The sequence below is a fragment of the Aspergillus melleus genome (assembly GCF_016097325.1).
Source record: "Aspergillus melleus strain CBS 546.65 chromosome Unknown contig4, whole genome shotgun sequence".
Classification (NCBI taxonomy): domain Eukaryota; kingdom Fungi; phylum Ascomycota; class Eurotiomycetes; order Eurotiales; family Aspergillaceae; genus Aspergillus; species Aspergillus melleus.
This window is the reverse complement of record NW_025763373.1, coordinates 2,043,834-2,056,444: the sequence shown is the minus strand read 5'-3', so window position 1 is coordinate 2,056,444 and position 12,611 is coordinate 2,043,834. Positions and strand designations below refer to the sequence as shown.

At 49.6% G+C, this 12,611-nt stretch overlaps 3 protein-coding genes across 3 annotated transcripts; 1 reads left to right on the top strand and 2 right to left on the bottom strand.

The window, feature by feature from the left end:
• Positions 1-1,691: 1,691 nt before the first annotated feature.
• Positions 1,692-4,191, top strand: LDX57_007644 (uncharacterized protein; the record flags this gene model as incomplete). The annotated part of the gene is made up of 3 exons (XM_046089360.1): positions 1,692-1,857; positions 1,919-2,029; positions 2,096-4,191. 3 exons carry the CDS (start codon positions 1,692-1,694, stop codon positions 2,320-2,322), a joined length of 504 nt encoding a protein of 167 aa, XP_045945330.1. The 3' UTR covers positions 2,323-4,191.
• Positions 4,192-6,693: 2,502 nt separating this feature from the next.
• pex13 (peroxin PEX13) lies at positions 6,694-8,175 on the bottom strand (the record flags this gene model as incomplete). The annotated part of the gene is made up of 3 exons (XM_046089359.1): positions 6,694-7,469; positions 7,536-8,039; positions 8,124-8,175. 3 exons carry the CDS (start codon positions 8,173-8,175, stop codon positions 6,694-6,696), a joined length of 1,332 nt encoding a protein of 443 aa, XP_045945329.1.
• A 534-nt stretch (positions 8,176-8,709) lies between these two features.
• On the bottom strand, positions 8,710-10,648 carry ERO1 (ER oxidoreductin; the record flags this gene model as incomplete). Its single annotated transcript, XM_046089358.1, has 3 exons — positions 8,710-8,836; positions 8,904-10,474; positions 10,538-10,648. The coding sequence occupies 3 exons, from the start codon at positions 10,646-10,648 to the stop codon at positions 8,710-8,712; spliced, it is 1,809 nt and encodes a 602-aa protein (XP_045945328.1).
• Between the last annotated feature and the right edge of the window lie 1,963 nt (positions 10,649-12,611).

Genomic DNA, 12,611 nt, shown 5'->3' with positions numbered 1-12,611 from the left:
GACTAGCGCGCCTACTAAGTCGGCACAGACACCTATACCGTAAGGTACCACCTGGTAAGATACTAGGTACAGTACTGTACTGTCCGAGTGTCAGAACGTGACAAAAGTACACGGACCCCTGGCGCCGCGCGGTGATTGGGCCGGGGAAACAGGGATGGCAGCAGCCGCGGGCTTTTCCAGCAGCAGGTCGCCGCAAAGGGCAGGCGGACCGTACTTTTCCTTCCGTGGCGGCGAACCACTTGGTTGCCCTGTTGGTTATTTTAGTTATTATCTTTTTGTGTTTTGTTCGTTCTCTTCTTCCTGCCTACCGGTCTCTTCCTGATTCCCTCTCCCATGTCTCGAAGTAAGGTATCGTCCTTTACTGCCTTACTAGCTTCTATTTAGTTCTCGGAGATTGAATGATTCATGCTGCTCGATTCTCTCTCTCCCTCTCGCTCAGACTGTTGGCGCGGTAAACCGACTGCATTTCATTACATCCATACTCATACTGTACAGACAGACCTGCAGACCGTCCAGACCGGACTCGGCCACAACTAATATTATCAACTTAATGATCCCATCTGGATGTCTGGAAAACTGGAGTGACGGACTGCCTTTTTTCCTAACCCAACTACCTACCTACTCCGTACATCGTCATTCCCCCTCCCTCTCCCAAATACCTGACCTTCAAACCTGACTTCTTGACCTCCGTCTCTACTCGTTTCGATCATTTACGTTTCCCTACAAACTCGCCTGTTTTCCCCTACATAAGTCTGTCCTTTTATTACTTTCTGGCCCTTATTTTTTCTCTTCCTCTTCGATCCCCACGTCTTTCCCTCGTGAGCTCGCTTTTTGACTTCTTTGATTTTCTCTTCTTTTCCCTTCTCTTCTCTCTTCGTCCTTCTTCTCTCTCTCTGGTCCACATCATCCATCACCTTCGCATTACGTCCGCGGCTCCCCACACCGTGCTTTTCTATTCTTGGCTCTACTCTGCCTCCGGTCTTCTGCCTCCGTCGACAACTGTTTCCCTGCTCCGGAAGACATCAGAGTATGAGTGACGGCGAGCTCTCGGTGATCTGTTCATGATGGAAGGTTCCATCCCTCCGTCGGCCGCCCTTCCTGTCTCTCCTACTACCACTTCCTCCTCTTCGGCCGTCTTTCGTCCCCGCAGATCTGACGACTGGCACGAGTATCGACCAGCCATCGAGCAGCTCTATCGCGATAACCAGTTAAAGCTCAAAGATGTTAAAAGAATCATGGAGCGTGATTATAACTTTGTTGCCTCGTACTGTTTTCCCCTTTTCCTTTGCTCCCGCTGTCTTTGTTTTCTTTTTTCTTTTCTTTTTCTCCCCCCAGCCTTTCTTTCCGCTCTCAGGGAGGTCATGTATAAAATCCATCCAAACTTGAACTAGCGGATTTCAGATGATCTATTCTGGGGCTATTCTATCTCACAGACGGATGTTTCTGTTCGCCTGCTTCATCTCCAATTCTCGTTGCCCCTTTCTTTTCAGTGAGGAAGAGGACAGTGCGTCGTCTCTGTTGCTTTTTCTCAATTGCTTTTTCCACCCCTTCTTTGCTTTTTCCTCGATGGACGAATCAGGAGCTCAATAGTCATCCCCCTAACAATCAATACGTCCAGGGAAAAACAATATAAAGACCGCCTGGCAGCTTGGCACATCCGAAAGAACATCAAAAATAAAGAGGTTCAAGTCATGATCCGGAAACAGCAGAAACGAGCGGCTCGAGGCAAGCAAACCGCCTTTCGCGTTGGTGGGCAGGAAGTCGACTCCAAACGCATCGCACGCTTCGTCCGTAGATATGGCACCCAGTGGGACAGCAAACCTCGCGATGACCACCGCCAAGCAAGCCCAGAACCAAGTGAGTCAGATCTTTTCCCGTGCACTATTCCATTGCTCAATTGTTTATCTGGAAATTGCAGAAACCCCGTCTGATATGAGTTGCTATACTCCCGAACCCGACGAACGAGGCGCAACCTTGTCTCCGCTGCCTGAGCTGCAGCCAAACCACCGAGAGGTGGCACATCCTCGCTGTATGCATCCAGTCCAACATGCCCTTTTCATTCGGATGTTTGTCGATTAACCAGTCATAACTCTAGACGACGAGACGTTTGATCCGATGCCCGAAGCCGACCTTGATGATAATCGGTCCTTGACGGCTACCCTCAGTCCCAGTCTACCCAATGAAACGCCCAAACCTTTAGAACCTCCTTTGCAAGAGGCGGATGCTTGGAGTGAGCTTGTGTCATTTCAAGATCGCCTTTTGGTCCTGCATCAGACCCTTGAACAGACCATGTCTGGGTTTACGTCGCCCCACGATGAATGAACACGACAGTCCGAAAAGAACAACAGGCGCTCTCAGCGCCTGAAGGCCCAGAGATGGAGGAAAGCGAGCCGTCACCCCGTTAGGGAACTGCTCGAATGGAAGATTGTCAACACCCCCTCTCTCTAATACCTCTTGTCATTGATCAGAGTAACTATACTACCAGCCGCATCTCAGTTTACTGCATGTTCTGTAATACTGCCCCCATTGTTGCCGTCTGCATTTCTTTGATCCAGTTCTATTTTCCTTTCCCATCTTTCCTTCCGTTTGATTGGTTCACTAGCTTTTTCGTTCTGCCCTTCTCAGAGTGCCGACTATATAGAGCATCTATGGTTTGTTTTTCTGGGAGAGGTATAATGTAGGTTCTGGTGTACCCTTTAAATGAAATTGTCAAGGTGAACGGGACTGGTGGAACTTTATATCCAGACCTCGACCACGAAGGCGTCGCGCCCGCCCCAGTCTTGCCTTCCAACAACACAACCCACAGAGCAGGCTGATGATTACACGGTGCCGATCTTATCGCGGGCTTCAGACTCTCAGGTCATTACGAAACCGTCGCCTTGCAATCAGCTCTCGACCCACAGCTTCATGGAACCTCAACTATCGATGTGCACGGCGTGTTTTCATGAGTGAAATGACTCATCATCACCGATCACCTCCTTCATGACCCATATCGATGAGAATTTGTCAAAAAGCGATGGAAAGGCTAGCCTGCTTTTGGGATGCCAATCCAACCGAGATTCAGATACCGGCGTCACATAACAGCTTCAATGTGACATTACATTGCTGGCACCTTCCGGATATACCTTCTACACTGTCGATGAAATAATAGGGGGAAGACATGTGTTTCTAACTTGTATGAAGGTGACAACGATAGATATTCGTCCTGCTCATTCTAGTTGCGCTCACTATCAGATCGAAGGTCTAGGATCGAGGTAGTTGACATATTCAGCGGTATGCGACCATGCGTATTGGACGGACCCTAGCGCACGAGCCCTCGAGATCCTGCAGGACGACGATATTCCATAGCCCGGTCGCCACCACACACGCCAACGCCAAGGCTGCCCCAGAAGATCGCTAGTGACAGGGGCAAAACACCGCAAGCGAAGGACAAGCCCAGCAGATGTCAACTCTCATAGTAAATCCTCGCAAGCGAAGTGAAAGACAATACTTCCACATTTCCTAGGGTCATAAGCAAACGATGTTGCATGGGGAGTCCAAAAGTACTAGCGCTGGTTCGAGTGGGTAATCACAAACGACAGGAATTGAAAGAATCCAAACCCCGGGCTGAAATATATTAATAGAAGGTAGATTATGGGCAGTACCACCGCTAATGGTTGCACTGGTCCCCGAGACACAGATATCAAAACAAGTCGGTGGAAACAAACAAACGCTAGACTGGAAAACAGGTCCGAGTCCTCCACGACCAATAGTTCTGCCCAAGAGACACCTCCCATCAGGGGGAAGAAGCAAACAAAGCAGCCAAAAAATAGGGAAAAAGAATCCGCCACAAATCAGATGACAGACTGCCGCCAGCAGACAAACGGAGGGGGACCACTGGCGCCCGACTCCAGTCCAATCCGGTAACGCCAGCCCTAACCTGAGCGAGCAGATCCAAGGGGGGGCAGCGGGCCAGTCAGTGGTTTCAGATCCTGGCGTTGTTCGCGCCGGATATTGTCGATCTTTGTTGAACAAAAGTACTGGTCTTAGGATTACGCGGTAGATTTTATCCAAATTTGTTGATGTCATTTATTAGGAATCTCGTGCACTCTACAAATCCTCTTTCGGATTCACCGTACTCGATCGTATAATCTGTACTTAATATTTCGGGTAGAAAACAAGAACGTGTACCCCGTACATATATGTGAAGACAATATCTAACCTCCTGAAGGACCCACCGAGCAACGCAGCTGAAAGCCCGCTCACTACTCCGTACAGAGTAGATGCTCCGTAGATGGACCGCCAAAGTACTCCATAGTCCCTACACACATACGTAGTAAGGTAGACTAGTTAGTAAAGTTAGTACTATCATATGACCCAACTTCCTAGTCTTAACCATCGCTCTTATTAGTATCCTTTTGGACGGAACCCCGGGAATACCTTGCTGCCTGATATATGACGTGATTTGTAGCCCTGGAATTCTTTGTATGTATGTATGTACACCGCTGGATCTGGTTGTCTTGACATCATTGATGTTCGAGGATGACCTCGGCTGAGGGTTGAGCGGTAGGCTATCGATAGTTCATCTGCCTTTTTCAGATGACCGTTATTTTGGATTACTAGATAGTTAGTTTGTATGGTAGGTGGTTAACTAGTTGGTTTGCTTTGTCAGTGACAGTGACAGTGCCAGTGCCAGTGTCAGAGGATATTCGCATATGATCATGAGGGGCGCTTATAGTCGGGTTATTTATTTATTTCTTTTTTCTTTTTGGTTTCTTTTCTTTTCTGTTGCTGCTGCTATGGAGGCTTTAGATAGACTCTTCAGCTGTGAATAATTCAGATGTCAGAAGCCAGGGTACCAAAGTCATGTCATCAAGAATGAACAAAGTAAATTCAAATTGCTCAACTATCTAGGTAGGTAGGTAGGTAGATGGGGGGCCCTTCGATCATGCTAAACATATAGCTATTCCGTTATATAAAAAAAAAAAAAAAAAACTTCCACTGAGTACAGCACGTACCCAGGACCCTGTCCAAAAAAACCAATAATCACCTTCACGACCTTTTGTCAAATAGCTTTGTTCCACTTATTATGGAGTGAGATTATCCGGACGGGTGTCTGTACTCGGATGGATGTCCGTTCATTCTATCTCCAATCCAATTGCTCAAATAATATCATTCATATATGCAGCTACTGTAGATAGTCAGGATAGGCAGTGCCGGTCTATGGAATGGATACGGTTCAGCCAAGGTTGGTTTAGTCTAGTCTACGAGTAAACGAAAGCTAATAATTAGTTCGATCCAGGTGCATTTATAATATTCTTATAGCATAGCATAGACAACCCCCACGTTGTTCTGGAGGAGTCAAATCTAGCTGCACATCCATTCACATGAAAGGGTTCCAAATCCAATTCGAATCCAAGCCAGAATAGGATCCCCGTTCAATTAACCAGGTATGAAAATGGTGAATTAAACGTGTATGCATGGCTTCGCACTCTTTCTCACTCCGGATTGGAAACTGGCTCGGCAGATGCTCGACCTAGATGGGTGTGTTATCCAGTGTTGAGTAGCTACAGGCTAACTTTACAACTGCAGTTTTCAGTTCTAGATATCATTGCTAATTTATGTCATGTACAGTTATTATAAGCGTTTAAAATATGCACTTTCCTCAATTATAGGTCTTGGGTTGTTCAATCTGGATTCCTGAGTGGAATGAATTATCGGCATCGGAAGCGTACCCGGTAGGTGGTTTAACCGGAATCCGTATCCGAGCTGACATCGACATCTAATGTTCCTACATATTGCTGTCAGAACATACACCGTATATTATTCATTAATATTCTAGATATGAACAAAGGACAGAGGAGAGTCGGATAACACACTTCCATCATCAATCATAGGATGTATACCGTTATACTCCACTTTATCTTTCATTCTACTCTACTACTATACAATAATCCCTAGCAAGTAGAGTACTATCCAGCTATCAGCTAATGCATTACACACCAGGGACACATAGAGGGGACGATGATATGAATATCGATTCGTTTTCACTAGTTCTAAGTTGGTCAGCCACACACCGGCGCCAGATTGTCATGGGACTGTGGACCCTACACTCCGTACAATGTTGTGTACTGCAGTACATCCCCTTTATCTGATCTATCTGGTTGTACTGAAGAAATCCATTCCAAAAGTTCCATTCTATGCGTCATTGGATGGTATCTAGGTAGGTAGGTAGTTCCATGATAACAGCGAGTAAGTAGGTATACTTTTCGGTCATGAAGTCAAAAGGTCAGGTAAAACGGTGAAGAGATAAGAGAATATAAATAATAATTTATACAAGAGTTAAAAGTGAGAGGAATAAGAGAGATGTGTATAAATAGAGGAAGTAGAAAGTGAGAAAGGGGTAAAGGAAGAAGACCTTTTGAAGCGCTCAACCATTAACAGAAGACGAAAGGAATCACATCACAATCACAGTGAACAAAAACAAGCATGAGAAAACAGAAACATGTCCCGGCAATGGAAAGAAAAACAAAATAAGTTACCCAACGCTTGTAATATCCCGTAGACCAAAAGTAAAGAAAAAGTAGGTAGGAAGTAGTCATCAATATCTCTCATCCCGAGTGATATACAGTCATGTGCAAGGATTTCGACTCGGTGGACTGGGTCGATGATAGGTTCAAGATGGAGTAGTGAGTCAAGAAGGCAGGTATACGCCTATGAATAGAAAGCGCTCTTTTGGAAGCTCTCCGGCGAAATATCACCCATCTTGCCCTTGAGCTCGGGCTTCGTATCCTGGGCAGCGACGGTAGCAATCTCCTCAGACGCGCCCGCTTGCAAGCTGTTGCTCCGGCTAGCCGCCTGGCTACCGGCCGTGATAGCCTGCTGCGGTTTCCGCTGAATCGTCTCCAGGTAAGGCCCGGGAAGGTATCCGACGCGGCCGTCTCGGGCCCGGCATCGCCACCATTCAGATGCATTGCCCATGGGGTCCGACTTGCTGAGAACGGCGACGATGTCGCCCTTGTTCGCGGCCAAGTCGATGCCGTTGCTTTCCTGCGACTCGGGGGAGTAGTCGTACAGCACACGGCAGAAGTCCAGCTTAGACGGGTCCAACGGAGCTCCGCCCTGCAGCTGTTCCCCGTTGGGACCCTCCATGAGCTGGCGGCGCTGCTCCTCCTGTGAGCGGGCCAGCGACTTAATAAGTTTGCCCATGAGATACGGAAGTCCAAATAGAGCGATCAAGAACATGAAGAACGGCTTCTTCGATGGTTTAGGAGGAGCAGGCGACCCATCAGGGAGAGTGGCGGGTCCGGATCGTCCGTTCAGGAAGGCCGCGAAGGCCGACGGAGTGAGAGAGGTGGCGTCGGCGGGGGGTGGCCGACCGGTGATTTTGGCGATCAGCGTCCTGAACCACCTGATCAAAGTGAAGATGCCGAGGGCCGAGCCCAGAGTATTGCGTAGATTGCCAAACTGTTCGGCGACGGAAACCATAGCTGTCATCCGCCTGAGTCAGCCTTACAGTCCTCGATAAGACGCGAGACAAACGAATATGAACGTACCGAAGAAAGAGCTGTGAGTCGCCATATAGGTACTCTCGAGCATCTGAGCAAACCCGCCAAACGCGCCCACAATACTCTCAATCATCTGAAACGTCGCCTGAGTGTTCTGACTGAACGAATTCGTCAAACTGTTGGGATCGTTGGGATCGCCAGGCATGCCACCTCCGTACATGCCTCCCATCCCGCCCATCCCACCGTACATGCCACCGTAGCCGCCCATTCCGCCATACATCGATCCCATCCCGCCCATCGTGCCGAAACGGGAGTACGGGGAAGAGTAGGAGCTGTAGCCGCCGTAGCCTCCGTACGGACTGGCCCCGAACCGCGAGGCACCATACGGCGAGTAATTCGACGCCGTGCGATTCACGACTGCATTTAGAGAATTAGGTCGAGAGGGTAGATCGGGAGCGGTGGAGGTGGTCGTCGAGGCCGCGGTCGGCGCAGCCGAGGTAGTTGTAGTCATGGCCGATGCGGGAGCCGTGGTAGCAGTGGATAGGGCGGTCCCTTCACGAACAAAAAGAACAGAGGTCGTTAGTCAATATGGTCAAGATCGTGAACAGAGATACGACAAGTCAGTTGATCACCTACCACCAGCGGCGCCTACCCTCTCCCACGGCTTGGGTGGCGAAACTGATGCCATGGAGATCGGGAAATCTCACCAGCCTCGCATCGAGTTGGACCCAATCAAGAGGCCAGCTGTCGGAAGAGAGCCGAGTCTAGATGGGGAGGTGGGTGGAAGTGAATGGAGGATAATCCGGGGGTGGATGGAAGATGGGGGAAGAGAAAAAGAGGAGCGAGAGAAAAGAGGAGAAGAGGGGAGGAGATGGAGAGATGGAGAGAGATGGAGCGGGAATGGATCGCCCGTGGAAAGCGGTGGAGAAACAAAGCGAGTTCTCGGCGCATGTGCGAAGTGCCGAGGCTCCGCGTTTTTGCCGACGGACTTGCCCGACGCTCACATTCGCTTTCCGACTACAGTGACATACTGTACAGCCATACAGACAGTTAGAGAAATAGCACTAGAATCAATCAAGATCAATAGATCAAGCAAAAGTTGCGATTCTACCCATGTATGCTACAAATCGCCCCAAACTCCAAACAATGCAAATGGCGTCCAGATCGCCGGTCTGTCTATGTATACAATCCAAACAAAACCATATCGAACCTCTCCCTGTGATCATAGCTCATCACGGCTGTTGGCTACCGGAGTACCAGGAAGCCGGATTCTCCAGGAGCGCGGAGGCACTGGAAGACCCAACCAATAACTCCAGAGCCGGTTGATCTCCAGGACACAAATGTCCCATCTGCAGGTTGATTATTAGCAACGCGATCGGACCCAAGCATTTCGAGGCAATAATAATCAAGACTTACATAGTTCGAGGAGCATTGAGCCATGACTTCCCAACGTAGACAAAGGTGTCCCATACCACGGCAAACTCGGCCTTGATGTCGTCCATGACCGTGTCAGTCTCACGTCGCGCTCTGGCTCGCTCCCACGGTAGCTTTTCAGTGGCGTATGCGAAATCGTCTTCGTCATTTTCATAGTAGAAAGTCGAACCACCATCTTTATAAAGCCGTTTCGTGTTCCCGCCAGTGGGGTTCTTCTGTCGCGAGCCCGGAGCCGCTTGGATGGCAAACACTTCACCGTCGTTCAGATCCATGGCGCGGTGGAAACTGCGAACAGCGGCCAGACTGTGCGAAATGCGGCCCAGGGTGTTGACCAAAGCCACCAACTCGGTCCTCCGAAGCAAGGGGTTCTCGCCGTTCTTCGTCTCGTCGTATTCGAACAAGACCTTCAAGGCGGTCCCGTACCCGTTGACCTGGAGCTTACCCCAGAGTCGGCATTTGTCGCACCCCACGCAGTCCATCAAGCGGCTGACGTTCCTGAATCGGTTGCGGAAGTCTTCCTTCAGGCCGATGGCACTGGGATCCTGGAACATGATATTCTCGTCGAAAATCTGGGGCCGGTCGGCAAGAGCTTTGGTGAGCGTGGATACCTTCGCTTTCGTTTCAGCATCCTGGAGAGGATCGCTGGTGCAGTAGGTGTATCCCTCCAGGTGCTTCCGTAGTTTCGCCACAGCCCGAGACACGAGTGCGTAGTTGAAGTACAAGTTGGAAATCCGCTCCGGGTGGTCGTGCAGTCGCTCCTTGAAGCACTGCAGATTCGGATGCCACTGTCCCGTCGTTTGGTTGAAGTAATCCCAGCAGAGATGCGTCGAAATCGAGGCGTGCATTCCACTAATGACACGATGGAAGACGCGCTTCTCCAAACACTCATTGTCTAGAGGCAACCCCTCCGCATGCTTCAGTTCCTTCTGAATCACATTACGGAAGTCATTGACGGCCTCCAGCCCTCCCCACTGAGGGTTCGGAGACGACTCCAGCTCCGGAACCGGCTTCAGGAAACAATTCTCACGGTAGACCGCATCCCAGAGTTGCCGGGCCCCGGCTCCAGCGTATCCCGTGAACCGCTCCGGATTGTCCACCAAACTGACATAGTCCCCCTTGCTGCTAGCTCCCTCGTCCTCGGGGACGCAGTAATCCCGCTCATCACACTCGTCGTCATACTCGACCACACAGCTCTCCCGGACGTTGTCTCCCAGCATGCCCTGGAGGGGTCGATCCTTTGGTCGCTCCTTTTGTAGCTTCCGACCGGGATGGCCGGCCTTGGGACCCTCGAGTTTACTCAGTTCCTCCGCGCGCCACGTCAACGGGATGTCTTCTTCCGATTCGATCGTCGTCACGGAGCAGGCGATGTTCCCGCACATGCTGTCGGAGTCTTGCCAGAATGGGCAGACTTTGTTGAATAGGTTGAGGCGGTAGTAGGAGAAGAAATCGGTTTCTTGAGTAAGGGATTGAAGGATCGTGTAGACTTGGTCGTTCATCTGGTTAATGGAGGCATAGGAAACGCAGGCGTCGGACACCGTGGCACTAGGGTCAATCTAGGAGGATCGAAGGTCAGCGGGCAAGACGACACTGGAACAGCGTGGGATCATAGAACTCACAGCGCAGGTGTCCACTTCAAGTTTGGATTGCTCATGGCCGCCATGATTGGCGGAGGTGAGGTTTAGAAAGGCAAAAACAGCCAAGTAAAAGACCTTGGCTGCGGAGCGCATTGTGGCGCAAATGTCTGGAGTCCAGACACGAACGACGATACGTCGAGACAAGAAAAGGGAAACGACTGAAAGACAGCTAGATAGCCAAGTAGAAACGTAAATCGATCAATGTAAACACCGTGCCAAGTTGATCTTCACATGAAAATCACCAGCAGTGGACCAGCACCAAAAAAGAAAAAAAGAAAAAGAAAAAGCCAATTAGATAAGGCGGCGAAGACTCGTAGGTAGTCGGGTTTAGTGTCTCTCTATCTCTAATTCAATCGAGATGAATAGTCGCGAGTATCGGACGAAACGAGCGAAATCGAGTGAAAGAAGAGGCGACGTTCACAAAAGGAGGGAGGAATGGGCGGAAGTAAAGAAGGGAGGCAGAGGGCGAAGTTGACAAGCTGTCCTTGGTGGCGGGAGTTGCATGACTTATCGGCTGATTATCAATAATGAGGGAAAGGAGTCGATTCCGCCTTTCCGCCCCGATCAATTATTTACCTCCCCTTTTGGGTCCTTATTGATCATTCCTTTGTCCGTCGTGAGGCCATCGCATCTCCCTGGACTTCCCATCGGCATCAGGCCATACGCGACCACCTGTTATTCGATTCGATTGCTACGGAGTAGTTTTGCAAGGATGAACCCAACAGCTGTTCACATCTACCCACCCGTGTTCAGTACGGATCTACTTAGGATGAGAGTCCCTGACACCGAACTAACACCGATATGTTTAGTCTCGATCCCTCCAGACGACCCTGAAATATTATTAATTTACATCACCTTCTACCCCCGACGTTTCATCTTCTAGAATTTTGAATATACTCCGTAATCATAAGCTGATCCAACTGCCTCTAAACTTCCTCGTCCTAATTACGAGTCCCGTGCCCTCTCTTTCTCCTGACTACATTCCTCTGTCTGCCTTGCGTAGTGCCTAGTAGGATAACCCGATACTGTGTAGGCAGCAGCACATCGGAGCCTTTTTTGGATCTTGGCCGTTAACCGTCAACCCCTAGCGACTCGAAACAAATCAGGAAGGTATCTACGAACAGGCGGGAAGGTGCATCTTGTCTCACTCGCAACGTGAATATAGAATGGGACGTAGGACGAGGGACGCCAGTATACTGTGTAGTTATTTAGACTAAGAGACTGACAAGGAAGGTACTAACATCGTGCTAGAAGGCCAAATGGGATGGTTCGCACAGGACGCGATCAACTATCTTGCCTTATCTCGACTAGGGACTGAAGATGCAGGGGATGGGGTGAACATACCGCTGTCTGCATGCCAGTCACGTCGATGGGGATCCCCTCGCATCCATCTACGGCGGGGTTGCAGTCATCGTAGCGACGCGTCTGTTTCCATGGATGAGATGAGTTAGCGACTCGGAGGGCGGTGTTTGGCTGTTCAAAAAGACCAGGCCGTATCTTTGACTAGACCTAGGTGTCGCAAAAGTAGAGAAAGACCATCGTTAGATATGTTCAACTACGATGAAGCAGACTACAATGGAGGTCAATGTTTGGTGTGAAATGATCTTTGTCATTTTCTCTGAATTTATAGATGGATCAACCATTCTCTTCCTCAAATGACTGTGCGAGGGGATACAAACAGGCCATTGCCAGGCAACACAAAAAATCATCTCGGGAGTAGCGAGGATACATGAAGGGCAACGGCGAAGAAAACAGACAGAATGGAGACCTTTCGCAACCTCGAAGACGGTGAGGATGCTTGGATGTGCCATTTTTCGGCGATACATGAGACAATACATGAGTGCAACGAATTCCCCAGCCGAGGATACATTAAAAGAACAGGCGGACAGGGAAAAAATGATGGAAAAAAACCTCTGTCTGGAGAGAAGAAAGAAGAAGAAGAAAGTGAAAGAGAACTCCGGGCCCGTCGAGAAGATGGGGCCATCCATTAGATCAATCCGAACAGAGCAAGTCCGACCAACTCCAAGCTAAACCGAGAAACCGCTCTTTCACACCG